This window comes from Hippopotamus amphibius, chromosome 1, assembly GCF_030028045.1.
Source record: "Hippopotamus amphibius kiboko isolate mHipAmp2 chromosome 1, mHipAmp2.hap2, whole genome shotgun sequence".
Taxonomy (NCBI): Eukaryota; Metazoa; Chordata; class Mammalia; order Artiodactyla; family Hippopotamidae; genus Hippopotamus; species Hippopotamus amphibius.
The window spans coordinates 68277367-68301307 of NC_080186.1; the positions used below are offsets into that span (position 1 = coordinate 68277367).

General features: G+C 39.3%; 1 protein-coding gene across 5 annotated transcripts in view; it reads right to left on the bottom strand.

Annotated features, from left to right (window-relative positions):
* ST6GALNAC3 (ST6 N-acetylgalactosaminide alpha-2,6-sialyltransferase 3) overlaps positions 1 to 23941 on the bottom strand; it is a 636206-nt gene that overhangs the window by 131731 nt on the left and 480534 nt on the right. The window contains exon 4 of one of the 5 annotated variants that reach the window (XM_057715886.1): positions 15974 to 16071. The exons of the other annotated variants lie outside the window; for them this stretch is intronic. Within the exon in view, the coding sequence (XP_057571869.1) occupies positions 15975 to 16071 (97 nt within the window). The 3' untranslated portion in view covers position 15974. Of the gene's footprint in view, positions 1 to 15973; positions 16072 to 23941 lie in introns of those variants that run through there. 5 annotated transcript variants of the gene reach the window in all.

Below are 23941 nucleotides of genomic sequence, written 5' to 3' on the forward strand. Positions count from 1 at the left end.
ACTGAATTGATCTGTTATAATGCATGTCGTCAACCAGTCTTTCAAAGAACTGTGACTTTGCAAGGACCAACTAATTCTTTATGTTGTTCAGGGTGAAAGTCACAAAGATTTATACGTTTAAACCAAACATGTATGCTTATAGACTAATACCAAATTTTTTCTGTGTACTTGAGTTTTCATTTCCAATTTAGTTTTGGCCCTACATTCACTATTATGAAATATTTCATACAGATGAAGAATTAGAGGTAATGTGTTCGTCGGTCCACAGAATAATAAACTACCTAGCTTTAAAAACTCAGCTTTACCAGTTCAGACTCTTGTATTCCAATCCCTTGTCTCCCTAGAATCATTATTTTAGTTTTTGGATTTATTACTCCATCATATTTAGTATAGTTTTACTCTACGTGCATGTGTCCATAACAGGATATTATTTGGTTTTGTGAGTTTTTCAGCTTTATATACATGGCATCGTATTTTTGTATTCCTCTGTGACTTGTCTTTTTCATTCAATATTTGTGAGATTCATCTCTATTAATGCTTTTGGCTATAGTTCATTCATTTTTTTTTACTACCATAGTAAAATCCATTTGTAAATACATAACAATTTATTTATCAATTCTTTTGTCAATGGATATCTGAGATGTTTCCAGTTTTCTTTTTCCTCTTGCAAACATTCCTACTATGAACATTCACACACCTGTACTAGTGTTTCTCTAGGGAAATATCTCGGAGTAGAATTGTTAAGTAGAAAGGTAAGCAAATGTTCAACTACAAAGTAATTCCAAATTGTTTTCTAAAGGCTAGGAGCAATTTCTACGCCTATCAATAGCATATAATATCTCCTGCTGCTCTTTGTACATCCTCAGTAATACTATATATTTTCAGACTTTAAAATTTTTGCCAATCTGATGGGTGTATAATGGTATTTAATTTTGGTTTAAATTTGCATTGCCTTGATTACTAATGAGATGAGGATATTTTCACATGTTTATCAGCTATACATGTTTCTTCTGTGAAACTGTCCAGGTAATTGCTTATTTTTTCCAGTGGGTTGTTTTTTTCTTTTTTTTTTAAATTTATTTATTTATTTATTTTATTGGCTGTGTTGGGTCTTTTTTGCTGTGCGTGGGCTTTCTTTTTGGTTGCAGTGAGTGGGGGTTACTCTTCGTTGTGGTGCGTGGGCTCCTCATTGCGGTGCGTGGGCTCCTCATTGCCGTGGCTTCTCTTGTTGCGGAGCACAGGCTCTAGGCATGTGGGCTTCAGTAGTTGCAGCACATGGGCTCAATAGTTGTGGCGCACGGGCTTAGTTGCTCTGTGGCATGTGGGATCTTCCTGGAGCAGGGATCGAACCCTTGTCCCCTGTGTTGGCAGGCGGATTCTCAACCACTGTGCCACCTAGGAAGCCCTGTCTTTTTCTTAATTATTTTTTTAGTAATCCTTTATACTCCTCTTGTCTCTATGTGTTATAAGTATCTTCCCCCACTGTGGCTTTTCACTTTTTTTCTCTAAAAATTTTAAACTTAAAATTAATCAGTTAAATTGATAAAACCTTTTAAATAAAAATTAACATATTAATTTATTAATTAATGTAATTAATAGAATAACCAAATATATCAATCTTTTCCTTTACAGTTTGTACTTTGGGAGCTATTTTTAAGAAATCCATTCCTAATTGGATATCAAATTTAAGATTCTTTAAAAAGCCCATTTCCTTTGCTTGCCTTACACTTAAAAATCACAAACCTGTTATTATACTTCGATTTATTATACTAACAACGTAACTAAACAAAATGGTTCAGGAAGCCTCACGTGGACCTTTGTATCTCTCTTGCTGCTGGCCCCCTTCCTGGTCTCTGCTTACTCATCATTTCCCACGTGGACACGCATGTGCGCGTGCACGCATACACACAAATGGTGCACCCGCTCATCTTTCTCTCCCCACCCTCATCTTCAGTTCTGCCGCGCCACTGAAGCGGTCCCCAGTCCAGCACTGCCAGCTCAGACTTTCACTTACGCTTGTTTCTATCTGTGCTTGCTCTGTTTGTGCTTGCTCCGCGCAGTCCTTAACCATGCTGGCAGTAGTTAGGGCTGCCATTCATTTTTCCAATCCTTTCTCTTTCTTTTTTTCAATCCAAGAGCATTGACTTTTACTTACTCATGTTGTCACCCGAAATTATATTTGTTGCATTTAAATGCTCACTAATGCAAATGGCTGAACAAATCCATTTCAGTGGGTACTCAGTATAGTTGTCACTTCAACGCAGCCTCTTGACAACTCCCACATCAAAACAGTACTTTATTTGCTAAATTTTGACCCATTTTAACTCCCATGTGATTTTTTTTCAGCAGTTAAGTGTACATTTGACAGCGTTTTTTCTCTTTCTAGAAGCCTTATTAACATCCTCTCTCTCTCACATGATGACCTCACCTCTTTGCAAAGCATTAGAGACAATAAAGTCTCTGAATATGTCTCCTTCCCCATCTTCCCCACCCCCTCTGAACGTTTCTTCATTTGCTATCTGTTTTCGTTCACATGGGTGGAGAGGGATATCTTCCACCCCATCCAGGATCCAGTGTTTGGATCCTGCCCCTGCAGGATAGCGCTCTCCTCTCTCCCTCAGCTGGTCACTTTCAGCACCGCCTGTGCTAATCTCTTTATCCCAACCCATTTCTTCCTCATTCTAGTGCAAACTGGCTTCTCGCATACAGTCTCTAGGCCACTGACGTCAACTGATTTTTCTTAGGAGACCTAGGTTTTAATCCTGGCTTGGCCATGGACTTCCAAGCTTGGGAAGAAAGACAAGGAATTTTCCTCAGCCACAGTGCCCTTGTAGATGGGAGTAAATACCCCTGTCTCATTGGGTTGTCGTGAGGATTAAATAAAACAGTATTTGAAATTGTCATGTGCATGATAGCAGTTCTATATGTGTAAATTCTCTCTCTTTATCTTTTAATTTAGTTGCCTCTTCTTTAATCTCCTCTTTCAACACTGAAAAATAAATTTCTGTTGCTTCTTGAGCTAATGATTGAAATTCTTCTACCCCATAATTATCTCTTTTAACCAAGACCCAATGTCCTAATTCCTCTATTTATCAAAAATAATTATACATTTTCCTCAAATTACCTTACTCATTTCATTTTATTTTTATTAATTATTCAGTTATATTTCAGTGCATATTAGAAAATAAAAAGTAAAAATAACTGAAACTGGTGAACTTTAATATGTTGTTTTCCTGAAAAAGCCTGAAGGTGGCCTGAATATGTTTTGTCCATTTTGTAGATGACCATTTCCGGAAAATTTTTTAGTGAAATGGGATTGGGAAAAATACATTAGACAAATGGCTTCTGAAGTAGTGCTCTAATCTAATTATTAAAACCAATCCATATTCATAAGTTGAAAGCTGGCCAAAAAAAATGTTACTTTGAAGCATTTATTTGAGAATAACCCTGACATGTTTTAAAACATACCACGCAGACATTTTCAAGACATAGCACAGCAGTCTCAGCACAGTGAAATAGCCACAGAGGTGGAAGAGATTTATATACTGGATGAGATTATATACTGAATAAGGTAGATTTACATACTGGATGAGGCAGACACTCAGGTCCAGGAATTTTGGGAGGGGAAGGGGACACAGAAAAATGAGCAGGTGTCCTGTCTTATTGGTCCGCCTACCCCAGCTCCCTGTAGAATGTATGTAGTCAGAGACGGTACTCAGAGAAAGGTGGACTGAATAATGAGAGTAGGGTAGAAATAAGACTCTTCATTTGAGAGAGATGAAGGTCATCCTATTTCCAGATGAGTAAACCTTTAAAATAACCTTTGATAAAAAATAGATTTTTAATTCCTACCTATTTCTCTCTTCCCACTAGATCAGTTTTCCAGATGTAGAGAATAAACACAGCACATAGGCTATCAAATTGTGTGTCCTGAAAACTGTGTATTAATGATCACAATTTCATTGAAATGCATTACCGAAAATAATAATACATGATAAAGAATGGAAGCATTTTTTTGTATTTTTCTAAGCAGCACTCTTTCCATCATACACACACACACACACACACACACACATACACACTCTCTACTAAAAAATGGAAAGGGTAATAAAATAAGGGAATAACCCATTTTATCATAATTTCTTGGATATTCATATGTAGACATAGCACTCAGCTCCTTTTTACCATGAAATGTTTACTCTACAATTGTTCTTTTGCAATAAGCTCATACTCTAAAAGTGAAAAAAGTCATGAATTCTTATATAAATATTTCAATTATTTTATGCACAAGAGAATGATAAAAGATGATTTATTTTAATGTGTATAGCTAATGAAAAAGGTGTAAGAAGTATTAATGGTATTTCTTTATCAAATTTATGGAAATCAATAATCCTAAAAAATCTATAAGAAAAAAAGCAATGCAATGAACCTACAACCATTAAAAAAAAAGCAAATAATACTAGTAAAAGTAGATTATTTTTTAAAAATAAATATTTCAGTACGCAGCTTCATAAAGTGTTTTTACTTTCCATGAAAGACAGAAATGCAGTGAGGACTAGATATACTTAGATTTCACATATTTTTGCCAGAAATTTATTTTTCTCATAGGTATATTGTAGATGTTGGTATTTTTGAAGAAATGCCCTAATTATACCTCACTTAGTAAAAAGAATCCTTTCTTTTGGTCTGAGAGAGGTTTCCCGTTTATTTTTTAATTTGTGAAGTATTTATGGCAAGAACGAGCAGTGAAGCTCCGCGCTTGTCTATAAAGCACACATGAATCATGAGTATAGAAGAGATCAGAAGGATTAGTGGAAGTTTGGGAAGGTATTTTACTTTTCCCCATCACTGAATACAGTGGTGTAGATAAAAAAATTTTTTCGATCCAGAAAGATTGAAAGAGGATTAGAATTTATATTTCTTTCCCAAGGCCTCAATAGCAGTTTAAATTCTGAATCTGTAAGCAATATTTTGCAAAACATTTCTACTTGTCAGCTTGACTCCGGTCAGTACTTTGGTCCCCTGGCGCAGCCCATCCTTCTGAGAGCCCCGGATACGTGGGGTGGGCAGAAGTGCAAGAGTGCATGGGATCCCGGCCTTCTGGAGTCTGATTGGCACCCTGCTCGTGAAGAGTCTGCCATCTTGGTTGTGAAGGCATCGGGTTGTGTGCTCTGAAACTGAGCTTGGATGACTAAAATCAGGGCCTGGTGAACAAGAAGTATGCCAGACAGAGCAAAGAGTGCGAGCCATGCATTATTTTAGAAGAGCACAAACAGACAGACCCCAGGGTCTGTCACTTAGTAAAGCGATAATAAAAATACAGAAGCCCTCTACTTACTAATAGTTTATCAACAGCTGTTCAGAGGTCCATTTGCTTGTTAAGTACAAAGTAATCGATTTTTAAATTTCTTTCAAAATGGCTAACCTGATCCTTCAAAATTTAAAACGAGGAATAAATTTTCTCTCCTCGTTATTGGTATATGATGGGGGTATCTTTAAAAAAAATAGAATCCTTTTGCCCATTGCAAGTCTAGACAGAAAGGTAAACAGTCTCGCTGCTGCCCTGCCATCAGAAATCATGCCCACAATAGTTAGATGGAGAACTGCCAGCTTCAGTAGCTGCACTCAAGTGCTTAGCCAACTCCTTCATATGGTGCAGAGTTGAACAGTCTATGAACCTATGGGACCATTCTCAGCACAGGGGAGTAGTTTTGTCAGCAATTTCCCCATGGTTCTCAAATCATGCTTGACTACTCCTGAGTTAACGGAGAGTGGGTCTGAATCTCAGGACACAAAATCAGATGTATAAGACATATAGCTTAATTTGTAATTTGAGCTTCCATCCAGCTTTATATGGAAAAAGGGCAGTCAAGTGGTGTGTGTGTGTGTGTGTGTGTGTGTGCATGTGTGTGTGTGTGTGTGTGTGTGTGTGGACTGTATGTGGACTCTATGTGGCTATAGGTTTCCACTAGAAAGGGAAGGAAACTCACCACTGTCATCACCAGAACCCCACACATGGTAAGCAAGCAACTTACATTTATTGACTAAATGAAGAGAAGATGACTCAAAGTGAATGATTAGTGAGACTGGAATACCTAGTTTCTCTGCTGCCTCATTAGAGCTTCTTCCCACGCCTTGAACGTTCTGGGTAGGAGTGTCTTTGGCAGGCCTCCTACACACATCAAGTGGGAAAACTAATCAGTAGAAAACTGCCTACCATCTTCTTGCTTTATGCTTCCAGACTCAGACTAAACTATGGATTTTCTTTCTTTATTCTTTCTTTTATTAATGTCCCCAGAAATCTTTTAGACTAGTAAATCTCTCTGAAAACACAGCAGTAGTTAACAACAAAGAAAAAACAAACCCTTTTAACCATCTCTTAAAATGAACTCAAGGATAATTATAAGCTCCCAAGTATAAACATGTTCAATCAAAATTGAATTCAGTTCTAAAGAGACTAACAGCATCCCAGACATCTTGGTGTGTGAGGTCCAGATTGTGGCTGGCCAAGTGCTCAGTTCATTGACAGCAACAGTTATAACAAATGTCCTGACGTGAAATACAGGGGAAAGTCCTGGGCTGATATTATTTCACTTTTGTTGTGGCTTAATGGAACTAGTCATACTTGTTAGCAATCCCTATTTCACTGTTTGTTCCTTTGTTTTCTAAAATGAGATGCTGGGCTAAATTATTTAAATAAAAAGCTTAATAGCTGCCATATATCATAATTATCAGTAACAATACAAGTACAGATTTGTCTATATTGAATTTCTTGGAATTTGAAGTCAGTGTTGTCCAAGAAGAATTTTTTCAGTAAATGCTAAGCAACACTTTATGTCTTTTGTTTTTTGTTTTTTTTTTTCAGATTTACACCCACCCTCCCTTCCTAAGGCCCTTATTGAGCAATTACTGTTTGCCAGGAACTGTGTTAAAAGCTGAAACTATCTCACACAGCCAGGAGATGGTCTCTACATCAGAGACTATTTAACTGGAGAAATAGGCATCAAAAAATTATTATAACTTTACATGACAAGTAAAATAAAAGAGGCATGCATAAGTTATTAAGGAGGGAATAATTAATTCTGTTTGGGGAAGCAAAGGGGAAACAAAAGCTAAAGCAGGAGGTCCTTGAAGAGTTTTCTAAGAGTTCTCCAGGCTTCATGTTTAATAACAAAGCCCACATTTCATGTGTTTATCTGAATTAAAAAGATAAAGTCTGCAATTTCCAAGCAGTGGTTCTAAGTCTTGGTTGTGCATTAGAATCACCTGGGGAGAGCTTTAAAACTGGGGATGAAGAGACTATCCAGATCAATTAATTCAGAGTCCTGGGAGTGAGCTTCAGTCGCCGGTCCCACACAAAAATTTCCCCAAGTGATTCAAATTATCACTAGGCCTGAGAACTATTTTTCCAGAGTAAGCAACTACAGGACACCCTCTTTGCCCTAAGCCAAGGGGACCATTATTTTGGGAGGAGGGTAATAGATGGACTAGAAATATATATATAGAAAAGAAAACATAAGAAAAGCCAAATGTTCAAAATCCACAACTTCACTTTTGTATATACCTAACTGCATTCAATGTAAAAATCAGGTCTGAAGTGGCCTAATACACACAAATGAAGTTTATGGATAGTTCCCGGGCTTTGAGAATTATAAATCAGTATGTGGACCTGAAGATTCTTACACACTAAACACTGTGGGGTTATAAGTGCTTGAAGTGATTCCTGTCTCAGCTAAACTGTCCTGAGTGGTTTCTGAACATTTTAAGTATGCAATGGATTAAATGTAGAATATATCACCAAATAAAAGTCTCCTGTCTTTTGAAGAATGGAGATAATATGAACGGATATGGATCTTAGTTAATACTAATGTGACCTATACATATTGGCTTATTAATTATGGCAAGTGAAAAATATTAATATAAGATGCCGGATGTGAGGTATATGGAAACTCTCTCTGTACTGCAAACTTTGAAATATATTGTAAATGTAAAACTGTTCAAAATTTTAACTTTCTTTTAAAAAATCTCTCTTGTTGTTTTTAAAGCTTACATACATCAGTCAATGCTACCTTTCTCTTTCTTCATTAGAATCTGAACTTAACTTTCTAGCTCTCTTCCTCTCTAACCTAATAAGGCAGAATATCGTCTATGTTACTGGGCCAATACTGCTTATGATAAAAATGTCACCTGGTTGATAAACTGCATCTGAGCTGGAAGAACTATAAACACCTCATAGGAAGCCATAGCTTTAGGCTTACTTGAGTGTGGGGACTCCTTCCGATTGGCAAGACTCTTGCAGGGGTCTTGGAAGCTATACCTATGGTGTTGTTATAGGAGACAGTGGCTCCTGTGAGGCATGAGGCTTTTAGGCCAAGGTAGCTCTCACACTTGCCTGGCATGAAGCTCATTTCCTTACACTTCAGCTGTCACCTGGATGCCAAGAGAATAGCCTCTGGATAGCTGTATGGATTCTGCGAGATATCCCCCGAGAGGAAAGCCTGATGCTGCCCTGCCAGCAGGCTGTATTTCTTGTCCTAAAGTTTTCTGAGCAACTAAATTGCCAAGCATAACCTATGGGAGGCCTGTGAGTCTGTTAGGGGAACACTGCCCAGTAGATATTGACTAGCTATACCATTACCTCCTCAGAGAAGCTGTAGGCAGATGAGAAATGGTAGTATATTTTCTTTCATACACCCAGACGTACTTTCGTGCATCTATTGAGTAGTTGCACAAATCAATTCAAAGATCAGTGGTAGTATAGGTAATTAATTGTTCAGGCAAATTCTGTGCAATTATAGTTAATTCAAAGGTGATCAAAGAAAAAAGGTAAAAGGCCCAAAGTGTCACGCCTCTCTCCCGCTCTCTCTTTCTGTGCATCCATCCATCCACCCATCCATCCATTCATCTACCCATCCATCCATCCATCCATCCATCCATCCATCCATCCATCCATCTACCCATCCATTCATCCATCCATCCATCCATCCATCCATCCATCTACCCATCCATCCACCCATCCATCCATTCATCTACCCATCCATCCACCCATCCATCCATTCATCTACCCATCCATCCACTCATCCATCCATTCATCCATCCATCTATCTATTTACCTATTGTTATTGAGGTATTCCTTCCTGAGAGGACAATATCAGGATACAGTTAAGAACAATTTATTATGAAGTATAATTTGGTAACTCAGGTCTTCTGAAAAGCTAGGTGTAACAAGAGGGTATTACAGATCTTTGATACGTTTGAAGGTCACAAAAGTCAAGAAAGATATTGAGGGACAAGTATGTTTTTTTCTAAGCAGAGCATGAAACTTTTAAAGAATTGGGTTGAAATGGTATGTTTTCCTTCTTTTCTGCTACCCATAAATAGTATTGCAAATGGAAATCATGGGGTATTATATTTGTAATACTAACTGACAGGACTTCTAGCTCTCTAATTAAAAACAAAATCAGTTCTAGATGTATCGAAATAGCTTCTTTTTTAAATAGCTTCATTTTTTAAAAATTTATTTATTTATTTATTTTATTGGCTGTGTTGGGTCTTTTTTGCTGTGCATGGGCTTTCTTTAGTTGCAGTGAGTGAGGGCTACTCTTCGTTGTGGTGCATGGGCTCCTCATTGCCGTGGCTTCTCTTGTTGCAGGGCACGGGCTGTAGGTGTGTGGGCTTCAGTAGTTGCAGCCCATGGGCTCAATAGTTGTGGCTCACAGGCTCTAAAGCGCAGGCTCAATAGTTGTGGTGCACAGGCTTAGTTGCTCCGTGGCATGTGGGATCTTCCTAGAGCAGGGATCGAATCCGTGTCCCCTGCATTGGCAGGCAGATTCCTAACCACTGCGCCACCTAGGAAGCCCTAGATAGCTTCATTTTTATGTTAGTACTTTTTCATTCTCTACATTTGGCAGAAAAATATATTTATTTACAAGAACCACAACTAAAATCACATGGCCATGTAACTGGATTTCAGCAGCCACTGAAAGTTACCCCCTAACCCATGTTCAGCATCTTGTCCTAAGCCAACCCAGGAGCTCCTTAAGGATGAAACATAGGGAGAAGATGTAGCTCGAGTACGCCTTCCACTCCAGGTTCTTTCTTATGCTGATTGTGATGGGCTTTGTGTGAATATGGACAATTCTTAGAGATTTCCACAGGTGAGTGGGTTGCAGATTCCAAATGAGTAAATCACCCTGCTTTGCCATAGTGGCACCAACCTATGACCTATGACATCAGCTTGCTTTTTCCATTGCATTGAAACCATTTGTTTATGGGCTGTGTTTCCCATTAGACTCCAGCATGAGTGCCTTGAGAGCAGAGGCTGGGTCCCATTTATCTTTGATGCCCCAACAAGTATCACAACTAGTAGGCATTCAATGATTAATTATTGGAATGAAAATAAATTTGGGGGGAAGTAGAGCAAACAGTCTCAGCTAAAGAGTCTGGGAGGTGATTTTGAAACTTTGGACAGTGGCATTACATTTTTTACCAAAGAGAGAAAATACAAAAGTGGATTAAAAATATGGTTTATAAAGTATCTGTTTATTCTGCCAAGTTCAAGTTCTTAAAACTGAGCCCTGTTCAAGGCCAGCAGAGCCTCTGGATCTCTTTTCTATTTTAGATGAATAGTTATCTCCAAATGCTCACCGTGCCAAGATTTTGTTATCTAATGTGGGCACTAAGAACTCAAGGTAGGAGCTAACAATCTTGTTGCTATTAAGGATACCAAATTATACATTAACAATGCAATCACATAAAATTCCAGTGATAGCATCACTATTAGCTCTGCAAAACAGCACAGCTCTTTACAGAATCTTCCTTTGCTTCTATACTGCATTTTGTCTTATAATCACTTGCCAACAAAGACATCATACTAATTACAATTTGTTATACAAGGGGCAGGAAAACTGATAAATGATTCATTGATTATTTTCTTTCAAAAATAATTCTTCCATTCTTGTCCTTAAGTTACATTTGGATAATAAATGGAGGCTTTAAGTGCTTTCCCAGGCAGTTATTTAGAAGAAATCATGTTGATAGTTTTAATTCTTAGCAACTTAGCAACTGTGAGTGGACACTCGTTCTTAAAAAAAAAAAAAGAGGATGAAACACACACACAAAGTTTGTATTCTTTGCATGTGTGGAAATGATCGGTTCTTTTAAAAGTAAATCTGTTCTATAAAATGTTCTTTGCTTCTGTGTATGATACTTAAAGCCCCACCATTGCAAGTTATGTGAGGTGCATCTCCCTCTGCTTTTTATCCCCAGATGAATGGCCAGCAGGGGCAAGATGTCATGTAGCATTTACCCTGGTTTTCCTGTCCTGAAAAGGTCAACACATAATGGCTAATTTGTCTTGAGGACAATGGCTGGCCAATAGCAGGAACTTGGGAGGAGGGGGAATGAGAGCCAGTTCACAAGGTCTCCAGTGACTCGGAGGAGGGACCATCTTCATCTTCTGAGATGAAGATGAGTAGAGGGTGTCGGGGCAAGAGTCAGAGGCTCCAAGGTTCTCTTTGTTGCTTTCTCTTCCCTAAGTGAGGGAGGGAGGGAGGGAGGGAGTAAATAAGTATGTAAGGTTATGATCTTCAAACCTGTAACGAGAGGCCCGGGGCTTTCCCCCTCTGGACTTTTCCCCTCTGGACTTTTCCCCTGTGTGTGTGCAGTGCTCTGCACCTGTAACATGCTCCAACTGATCTTTGTGTGTTTTCTCAACCGTTTTGCCATTTCTGTATCCTCATCTTGGTGAAGGGTGTCAGCAGTCGTATAACCAGAAACATTTCCTCATCATTTCCATCTCTTTGTTTTCCCTTAACTCTACATGTTATTGCTGGATTTTTCTTCATAATGTTTCTCAAATTTATCCCTTTCGTCTTCCTTCACTTAGAACCTCATTATCCTGTTCTGGACAATTATAATCCCTTCTGGACTGGTCTCTCTGCTTTCAGCCTTTTCTCCCACTCGTCTGTCTCCTAAACCGCTGCCACAGTGATTTTTCTATAATGCAAAGCTGATTCTGTCATTCCCCTTGCTGACAGTGCTTCCATTGCTTTCCACCATCGAGACCAGAGAACCAAGGCTAGTATTCTTTACTTTGTATTAAAAAATTGTCACCCTTTCACCCCTGTTTACACTTCTGGCCTCATATTTATAAGTTGACTCTCGCATGGTATATTTGAAACACTTAGAATAACTTATAGAACTTCATACTGTGTCATTTGTAAATTAAACAGATATTTATTGTTTAGATACAAAGTGCCAGGCACTTTTCTAGGTCCTGGGGATACAGATGTGGTGTCTCTGCCTAGGCTGTTCCGGAATGCCTGTCCTAGGGAGCCTTCGCTGACTCTCCCAGGATATTTCTGTGCCACCAGAATGTATTGACCAAACATACACGGCTCTGATATGGCATATTATAAATACGTGCTTGGGTATCTCTTTTCCGCACTAAACTCTAGGATTGAAGTCCTTGAAGACAGGGGCTGTGCCTCCATCACCTCTGTATCCTCAGGGTATGGGGTGGTGCCTGGCAGGAGCAAATGGCTGGTAAATGTTTTCTGAATGAATGACAAATATTGTCCATTGTCCATCATACATGTCCAGGAGAAGCAGCCTTCATACACATCGGCCCTGTGCTCTACAAAGCACAGACACATCACCGAAGGACACACACATACACCTACTGTCAAAGTAATCCCCAAAATTTCTGGATCAAAAAACAAAACTTGTTTTGCTGAAGAATAAAAATAAACAGAACTGAAAAAAAAAGTTAGCTATAGCTTTCTCAGGGTGGTGGGCTTCCAGATGGAACTTGAGCTCAGGTCTGAAATATTGATCCCACCCACTACACACACACACACACACACACACACACACACACACACACACACTCCCCATCTAGTTAACTCAATAATCTGTCATAACTTCACTCATTTGCATTTTTTTCAGAAAACCTTCTCTAATTCTCTGTTTCCCCAGATTAAGTGAAGCCCCCCGGCATGTTTTCTTATAATATCAAATATCTTTGCATAGGCTTTATTCACCTGTAATTATATTTCTTTGTGTAATCATTTGACTAATTTCTGTTTTCCCTTCCAAACCGTAAGCTCGACGAGGACAGGCTCCGTGTCTATTACATAGGAGATGCTCAAAACGTATTTGTTGAATGACAAACAAATGAATGATCTAGTTTAATCCTCATAATAATTATCCGAGGTAAACACCATTATCATCTGCATTTTCCAGGGAAAGCAGATGCTGAGAACAATTAAATAACCTTTCCAAGGTCATACAGTCAGGGATGAAACCCTGGGACAGTTACTGGGTTTCAGCATACTGGCTTCCTGTATCACAGAAAACTAATCTAGAGCTATTTAAAAACTTTAAATGAATGAGCTCAGCTTTATTATTCACTGCTGAATGCCCAAGAAAATTATTAATTTTAAACATGAGTTTAAAAAAAATTGAGTGGATCCACAGAGAGTTTGTCTTTTTTGATCTCTCAGCTCTGATTGGAAATAAGTCAGTATTAAGAGTGCTGCTGAAATCTCCACCGTGAAGATCCATGTGGGCACCTGGAGTCTGACAATAGAAAAGGTAAGCCTATTTTCTCCTCTAATGTATGGTTCTTGTATAATTCCCAGTGTGAGTTTGAAATAATTTAAAAAAGTAATCTGATATTTGCAATGTAGTGAAACATATCTGACAACTGGGTATTGAAACATTTATTGTTGTGTTACTTTTTAGCTTTCCTAAAATCCTAATCCTATTTCTCTTACAGAATAGATAGGTTTTCCTATGAAAAGACACTGAAAAGTAATGGCAGATGACATGTGGACACATTAAGCAGTTGTTCAGCACCTCAGTAAAGTGTGGGTCTTGATGACACAGGGTTTTACGGACCCCAGGGAATGGGGAGTAGAAATAGAGGCACATCTTGAGTACAGACGTACCACATGGCTACAACTTAGCCGCACTGCACACATTTTCCAAGGCCCCTTGTTGATCCTGCTCTTAGCTGCCATTGGACTCAGCCAGAGATGGCTAAAATACATGCCCAGTTTGCAGGATACTTAGCCCAGTGAAAAGGCAGGTGACACAATACAAAATGGATTACAAGATTAGAACTGGAACACACCTGCTACCCCTCAGAGAGAAAGTAAGGAGTATTGGTTGCCCCTTCCTTTCCAACTTTGGTGTGGACAAAAAGCTCTATGCATGAAGGCGTGCTGGTCATCAAGGGAGAATTGGTTTCTAACTCATTAAATACCTGAATATGCAGTTTATCTGTTTCTAGTGGAATGTTGCTATTTTCGATGCTAATTTAAGCTACCCTTAAAACAAGCCAGTTTTTTAGTTCCCCGTGTTTCAGATGGGTTTTCTTAATGCTGTTCAAGCAGCCGTGCAGGTAGGACCAGAGCTCTGAGGGGTCAGCTCCCCACCTGACATGTTGTGTCATATTAATGCTGAATTTCAGACATGAATTCTTTTAACGGCCCGTTTTATAAGCTACTGTCTGAATTCTTACAAAAATTAGCAAGTTTTGTTCTCTAACCACTTAATAAAATCTCTCTCCAGGTTTTCTCGATCAGAAGGGCACAGTGGAAAGCAGGTCAGGGCACATTCGTCCTGCTAACCAGGCAGATTTCTTTACACCAGGGTCATGGACAGGCTTTCTGGTGAGTAGGAAGGAACTACATGTTAGAAAGCACAGGGAGAAGGGAAAACTCAGTTCAGAGCTGTTTTTCTCACCAGAATTCTTGCAAACTACTGTAGAAGTATTTGACTGCCATGTGAAATAGTTTAGTCCTAATGAAAAATCCTCAGAATAACAAACAGGGAGATATTTGTGAATGGCATGAAATATTACAGACCAAAGCAGTGCTTTCCTGTGATGGAATGTCTTTGTGCATTATTCATGCATTTTTGTTTTTATTCACAGCTGTGTAGACACACATCTGCTTAAATACATTGACTTTCCTATTCTGAGTCATTGGACAGAAGTAGGTTCTTAGCACCATGTGTAACGTATCAGTCAGGGTCTAGAAACGAAACAGAAACCACTCTAAGTACTTCAAATAGAGAAAATTTAATACTGGAATTGGGTACACAGAAAGACATGAAAAGCCAATCAAGGAAAGATGAGGCTTCCCAAATATAGGCAGCAGCAGGAAGCCAATACCCCCAGGAAGTGGTATTTCCAGAAACTAGTACACTCAGGCTGGGACGAGTACCACTGTGGAGGCTGCCTCGCAGAAGCTGGGGCCACGGAGGGAAGGGCTGTCCGGGGCGGGGGCGGGGGGGGGTGCAGAGCTAAAGGAGAAACAGCCTCTGCTGGAAATACCCCTCAAAGGCACAGGGAGAAATACCTTGACTTCTCCCTCTTCCCAGTACCCGCTGCTGGTCAAAACTACCCAGAAATGGGTTGTTAAGGGAACCTGAAAAATGGTGTTTCCTGTGATTGACAGTAGAGCAGAGGAAGGGAGGGAAATGGACCTAAGGACAAACAGGCAAATAGTCAACCAGCACACGTGTGCTGCCCTCCAGCGTTCCCTCCGTGGCGAGCATCCAGTGCATTCCTTCTGTGCTATAAGCTTTGCGATTCAGTTAACTTTTTCTTTTCCTTGTATTTCTTTTTTTCTTCTTTGTATGAAAACATTTATTTATTTATTTGGCTGCATTGGGTCTTCATTGCTTCACACAGGCTTTCTCTAGTTGTAGTGAGTGGGGGCTACTCTTCATTGTGTAAGCCCGGTACACGGGCTTTTCATTGTGGTGGCTTCTCTTGTTGCGGAGCACACGGTCTAGGCACGTGGGCTTCAGTAGTTGCAGCATGCGGGCTCACTAGTTGTGGCTCATGGGCTCTAGAGCACAGGCTCAGTGGTTGTGATGCACGGGCTTAGTTGCTCCACAGCACATGGGATCTTCCTGGACCAGGATTTGAACCCGTGTCCCCTGCATTGGCAGGTGGATTCTTAATCACTGCACCACCAGGGAAGTCCTTCCTTGTATTTATATTGATTTATTGACCTATCCCTTGTGTCATGTGTAACACATAGATGCTGAAGTTTGCTGTGATAGAAAAGCCAGAGATTAGGAGGGATGTACCAAAGGTGGAGGACAGTGGGAAGGCATTGTAGGCTTTGACTGTAGCTTCATTAAAAAAAATCTGGGTGGAATGTTTTATTTTTATTATTTAAATGTGTTTCTTTTGACAGACTCTACATTAAAAAAAGTACTCATGCCTTAGAGGACTGGGGCAGGGAGGGTGGGGGGGACTCGAGGGGGGGGAGTCAAGGAAGGGAGGGAATATGGGGATATGTGTATAAAAACAGATGATTGAACTTGGTGTACCCCCCAAAAAATAAAAAAAAAATTAAAAAAAAAAAGTACTCATGACTATTGAGCATGTACTGAGTATATCATTCATTTTTAGGATGGGTTTAGGGGTACACAGAGTATGAAGAGAAATGGGCTCTAGGCTGTGATCTGTTCCAGCAAGGAGCAGAATGGCTATGGGTAGAAAAAGGAAAAAGGGCAAAGTGTGTTCTATGCTTCCATCATCCCTGCCTCCTACCTCCATCCTCTTCTGGGGTTCTCCAGGCTTGCTGGAGCATAGTGTCCCTGGTACCTTCTTCATGTTCCTGGAGGCCCAGGTTGACTCTCACTAGTGGATGCTCTCAGGTAGCTCGTGCTGCCACAACCAGCAGTGGGATCTGTCTGCATCTTCTAGTGCCATAAGCCTGCCTCCCTTTACTGCCCACATGCCATTTCTCTTATACCACTGGAGCTCATTAGGGGTGAATCTCACCACCTGCAGGTCATGCTGTCTTCATGACTTCCATTCATCAAGAGCCCATTATGTGCCTGGAATTGGACAAGACACTTTGTCTGGATTATTTCATTTAATCCTCATGGGATCTCCCAGTTTAGAGATGAAGAGACAGATTCAGAGATTAAGTAGTTTGCCCAGGGTCACCCAATCAGTAAGTCATAGAAGTGTGATTTAAACCAGCTTCTGTGTCCAAGCACATACTCCATTATACCATCTCAGACAGCCCAGGGCCAGTACAGAGCAGCAGTACTACAGGCTACTCCTCACTTATACCAGGTGTCAGCATCTAAAGAACTTGGCCCTTTAACCAGGCATCTCAAAACCTGTTACAGCTCTGCATACACACACACAGGAGCTGAGGAGAACTGGATGGGCAGTAAGGCCTTCATGGACACCCAGCTGGCCAGTGACGTGCATATGCCCACAGTGTCCTGACCAGGACTCACACAACATGCTCTCCCCATGCCTGGACTTCTAATCAGATTTCCATCTCACAGAGTGAATCCGTGTCAGGTAATCAAACACATTTCTTTCCTTGTCTCTTCTCATTTAGGGGTCTGTATCTACTTCCTACAGCTTATTTTGTACCACTTATCAAGACTAATATGAAATCATTCTAATAATAATCCACCCAAACTGGTCTTCATATCTGGTGCTGGTTGTAGTATAACAGAAATCTTCTCATTTCAGTTTTAAAGCATTGCTTCATCTAACCAACTGACTGCAAACTGATACACATTCTAACCTAAAGGTTATGGGTTGGCAGGTAAATGCAAAAATTCTATTAGTTTTCAGACCTGGGGTTTATGCTATTCATTTTAAATGAAATCAAAATCCTACATAGGAATAGGAAAGGTACCATGGACAGATTCATTGTTAAAAGCATCCACTTAGTTATTATACAAGGGCCAAGAAGGCAGTAGTTTCTGAGTTATCATGTAGATACTTTTTATTCCTGCTCATTGACTTTGACAGACAGTAAATAGCATACAGAGAATAGATACATTTCAAAGAAATATTAGAACACTGATTCATGTAACATTAAGACATACAAAGTCCCTTGCATAAAGAGAGAGAAAAATTAAGATGCTTTTGGTTCTTAATGAAACTGCACCAGGCTCATATAAATCTAAATGCTTTACCTTAACCTGAGCTTAAAATAATGGGCTAACTTGACAGAGTTTTACAAACCCTAGCAATGAACATTATCATTTATTACCAGAATGAGTGATAATAGGAGTAGCAGGGAGATATCACATATTGGGAAGTGTCCAAAGACTTTAGCAAGACAATATTTCTTTTTCACAATACGAAGATAAAAGAGTCGTAAAACTGAGAGTTCATTTCATTCACTTGGAAGAGAAGGGCAGGTGGGTGTTCTCGTTAAACAGATTGCAACCCTTTTCTCCGGGAGTGTAAAGGAGAACGAACAAACACAGGAGGTAATATTCACTCCACAGCGCAAGAAGGTACATGGATTTAAAGTCCATCACGGTAATTAAATTTCAATGTTGACACAGTACATCTCAACATTCAGAGTTCTAAATATAGTTTATACAGTGCCTGTGAGCAAAATGCAATGCACATGAATATTTATCTCTGCAGTGACAGTTCTTCTGCCACATGCTCAGAAAAGAAGGGTTGAGATTAGGACAGACCCAAACAGAGTCTGCAGAAGTTGATGACAACCATCGCACGTGGTTGAAATGATCTCATGGCCTTACCTGAGGCAGTGGTTTTCTAAACATTTTTGGTTGCAGAACCCTTTGTACAAATAAAATCTAATTAGAAGCCAAATATTTGAAATGGATTGAAATGGAGTAGGTCAGTTGATTTATGAGGGGGGCAGTGTGCTCCAGACCCTTGACTGCTTAATGCCACAGTAACTCTCAGACGCACAACCTAAAACTACTACCTTAACCCACAAAAAAAGTAAAACAAAAATCCATTTGGTATTTGCTTGGTTTTAAGGTACTGTAGTGATTTGAAGGTACTCACAGATGGTAGAGAGCTATGTATTTCAAAGGAAGGGCTTATGGAATTGGCTGATTATGATAGGGAAGAAGCAATAAGATTAGAAGAAGTAAGTGTTATTTACTTTCTGTCACTCTTCAGGAAGATACCATCTTCTTTCATATTATTCCCAGACCCTCAGCTGTGGACTTGGTCTTAGCATGCGCTGTGCATCCACTCTGTGTAAGCCTTTATCCCTAGTCTGTCCAGCTCTACCCTCAGAAATGGTGTCTGTAATGCGGCTCTCCCTTTGCTGAAAGTGACTGGGACAGCAAGGTGCAGCTCTTCTTTTTATGCCCAGCATGTTTCTCTAGCATTAGTACAGATTTCCTTAGCATAGCCGCTAGTATATCAGTCAGCTTAGGTTAAGCATGCTGTGGTAACAAATAACCCCAAGTCCTCAGTGCCTATAACAACTTATTTCTTGCTAGCATTACATGACCACAATGGGTTTGCTAGGTGTCTTCTTCACTCTGGGATCCAGGCTAATGGAATCCTCATATTTGGGATATTGCTGGCCTTGTCACAAGGAAAAAAAAAAAAAAAAAAAAAAAAAGGCCATGTGGCAGTACACTCCATAAGTGTTCTGAAAACTTTCTGTTGGAAGTGGCACACATCACTTCTGCTCCCTTGCCATTGGCCCAAAAAAGTCAACCATCCAAGTTGGATATCAAAGAAGTGGGGCGGGGGGTGGGATATATCAACTTTCCATAGGGAGATGCACCCCAGGAAGGGGCCCATAAGGAGCAGTGGCAATATTTTCAACAATCTACTACAATTAGCTAATTGTTAAGGTTGCCTTGCTCACTCCACCTTTGAGGAAGCTCAACTCATGATCTTGCTTTGTTTCTTCTGACACATAATGTCAATGGTGGGTACCATATGTCTCTAAAGCTGGCATGACCTATGCCAATTTCCACTGGGAATCAGAAGTAGGATTTCTTGTATGTTCTTTTAGAGCTCGTTTTTCCTATTAGGATTGTCCTTTAAATAATTTCATGCCTAAGTTGCTGTTAGCTTTTAAAATATTTGGAAAGCAGAGACACCTACATGTCCTGAACAAAAGGATTGCTCTGCCTCAGTGCTGCTGACTCTCCCAGGAGGATGTTTATGTAGAATTCTATAATTATGAAATCATAGATTACAAGAAGTATTTCCAGTATTACATTAAGAGTGACAGACCTGATCTGCATCAAGAGGAAGTAGCAAAATGGATTAAAGACCTAAATGTAAGGCCAGACGCTATAAAGCTTCTAGAGGAAAACATAGGAAGAACACTCTGACATAAATCACAGCAAGATCTTTTTTGACGCACCTACTAGAGTAATAGAAATAAAAACAAAAATAAATAAGTGGGACCTAATGAAACTTAAAACCTTCCGCACAGCAAAGGAAATTATAAGCAAGATGAAAAGACAACCCTCAGAATGGGAGAAAATATTTGTAAATGACTCAACAGACAAAGGATTAATATCCAAAATATATGAACAGTACATGCAGCTCAATATCAAAAAAACAAACAACCCAATCAAAAAATGGGCAGAAGACCTTAATAGGCATTTCTCCAAAGAAGATATACGGATGGCCAAGAGGCACATGAAAAGCTGCTCAACATCACTAATTATTAGAGAAATGCAAATCAAAACTACAATGCAGTATCACCTCACACAGGTTAGAAGGGGCATCATCAGAAAATCGACAAACAGTAAATGCTGGAGAGGGTGTGGAGAAAAGGGAACCCTCTTGCACTGCTGGTGGGAATGTAAATTGATACAGCCACTATGGAGAGTAGAATGGAGGTTCCTTGCAAAACTAAAAATAGAGTTACCATATGACCCAGCAATCCCACTACTGGGCATATACCCAGAGAACACCATAATTCAAAAAAGACAAATGCATTCCAATGTTTATTGCAGCACTATTTACAATAGCCAGGACATGGAAGCAACCTAAATGTCCATCAACAGATGAATGGATAAAGATATGGTGCATATATACAATGGAATATTACTCAGCCATAAAAAGGAATGAAATTGGGACATTTGTAGAGATATGGATGGACCTAGAGACTGTCATACAGAGTGAAGTGAGTCAGAAAAAGGAAAACAAATACTGTACATTAACACATATATATGGAATATAGAAAAATGGTTCAAATCAACTGGTTTGCAAGGCAGAAATAGAGACACAGACGTAGAGAACAAACATATGGTTACCACGTGGGGAAAGCAGGGGGTGGGGGGGTTGGGGTGGGATGAATTGGGAGATTGAGATTGCCATATATACATTACTAATATGAAAAAAATCAAATTGTACACTTTAAATATATGCAATTTATTGTATGTCAATTGTATCTCAATAAAAGTTCTTAAAAAATAAAAATTTTTAAAAATAAAATAAAAATAAATTCTGCGTTTTCATCTAAAATATATTTCAATACATATATACATTAAATTGATAACTTTAAATATTTCTATTGTTCTAATAAAGTGAAATTCCAAAGCAAGGAAAAAAAAAGAGGAATTGGGCTGTGTATCATAGATGCTTATTAGTGGATTCAGGGACTGACTAATCCATAACATATTCATATTTTCACCTGTCCAATATTTCTGTGAACCAAGCAAGCACTGTTCCACATAAAGTCGTCCCTCCTGGGTTTATAAATACAGTCCAGCCTGGGAGGGATAGCTTATATCATAAATGGCTTATGAGGTATTTGATATCACCCCAAGTACTACTACCATTTACTGACTATAAGACCTACAAAGCGTCTATAATTTTCTCCATACCAAGCTGGAGAGAATATGAGTAACCGCTTCATAGGTTTGTTGTGATGATTTCCTGAAATAGTGAAAGCACTTAATTGCGCCTGGAGCAAAGCAAGTGCCCAATAAACATTAGTCCTGGGCCTCATCGTCACCATGACCACATTAAATGTCAGAATGGGGCTGAGGAAGAGACTGCGGCTTTGGAGAATTTCATCTGAAAAGGATCTGTAGGTTTTCATTGAAGAAGCTCACAGTGGGGCAACAGTGTAAAGTTGCTATTTTAAAAGCTAAATCTAACAGATTTTAGCAAAGTTAATTCTCCTTTAGTCTTCCCTGATCAAAAGTCACCTAGAATATTGAAATATGCTTTTTGGTGTGAGGCATGTATCTCTGTATCTGCATCACACAGGGTCCTAAGAACATAGCCTCTTAAAGATGAGTTCCTGTCATTATGTGCTAGCAAGCAGTCTTCTATTTTTGTTAAATCACTAGGAGTTATGACATGCTCCAGCTTTAGTTTCTTCTAGGAATTTTTCAGACAACTGTTGGTCAATCCTACAGGGATGCTTTACAATGCCCTTCAGAATGTCAAAAGGACTTACACCAATCCCTAATTTCCTGCTGATCTTTACCATCTGCTACCTTGACCTTTTCATCAAAAGCTCCTCAAGCTGCTGGAATCCCTGCATGTTAACACCCAGTATGATGCTCTTCCTGTGTTTCTTTGCCTTATTCTCAGCACTAGACCTCCATACATTTTGTCTGCCATTATGGTTTGAAGCCATTCACCAGAATACAAAAATACATGGCAAAAAGAGAGGCTCCTAAGGGGCATATAACACACATTGCTGAACACTTTCAACTCAGTATAGTGCAGTGGAGTGCTTGCTGGCTGAGAATATTTGCCATATGGGGCACGAATGTGTGCTGCCTGGAAGCATATAGAACAGTCTACCACACCAGCTCTCGCTGGCTCAGAGTATGCCGACACTCTGAGGATCCGAAAAATTATGTATTAACAATGTGATTTAATAAATTGTCCTATAAATGCATGTGTTTTCATTTGGGAAACTATTTCATATGCAAATAGTATTAGAGCTACTCAGACAGCAAGGGACAGTATTAAATGGAACATGTGTTCAAATTTAGCACCATTTTAAGAAGGGTAAGGATAAACTACTGTTTGCTTAGAGGATAACCAGGTCGTGAGGGATATAGGAAACTTGGTTAGAGCAACTAGGAATGTGGGCATCCAAAAGAAAAAGGTTTACTTGAAACCTACTTTCAAATAAAATGGGAAGCTGCTGTGCTTTGTCCAGTTCCAGAGGGCAGAAGGAGGACCAAAACCGAAAAATTATGAAAAAGCATATTTTTGTCTAAGTTGAGAAAAATTTTTCCAATATTTTATACTGTCCAAAAAAGGAATAGTTTGTCTTCTGCAATAATGAGCTCCTTATCACTAGAGGTATTAAACTTGGATGACCGTTTGTTAGAGACACGATATATGGGACTCAATTGGGTACAGTGGTGGTTTATAAACAATGGCCACAAATTGACAATTTGACAAATTGACATTCCTTCCATAGAGAGGTGGGATCTATGTCCCCTCTCCTCAAATCTGGGTAGGCTTGCAATTGCTTTAATTAATAAAGGATAGTAGAAGTGACACTATGTCACTTCCAAAGGTAGGTCATTGCTACACAGCATCTGCCTTGTGTTCTTGGAATGCTCGCTTTTGAGAGGCTCTGCCTCAGAACACAGCCACCATTCTGTGAGAAGTCCAAGCCACATGGAAAGATCACATGTGGGCAGAAAAATTCCAATTACATTTAAATTTTCATTTATATCTATTTTCTATTTGAAAAATTAGAAATAAAGTTCTACTAAAATGTCCTATTCTATATGGCAATGGCAGCACCATTCATCTGTATGTCAACATATTAACATTCTTTTTCAGCATACTGTGACACATTCTGATTTAGGAGGTCTAGTCAAATCGGATTACACATTCATTATTTTATTTAATTTTGACTTATTAATTAGCCCTTTCAAAGTGCACAAGGGGCTTAAAGGTATTCCTGCAAAGAAACCACAGACTGACTACCAATGCAAACACAGGCACACAGCAGAAAGCGGGCAGAGCTGACACTTCCGCTTCCAAGGTCAAGCATCTTACTAGTCACAGTGCCAGAATAAAAGCTGTGATGCGCTGAACAGAACTAAACAATTCAGAAATCATCTCAGAGCATATAAAATACAGATTTATACCCATTATATTATTGACCCTGGCCTTAAGAGTTGTGCCTTGGTATATTAGTGATCATAG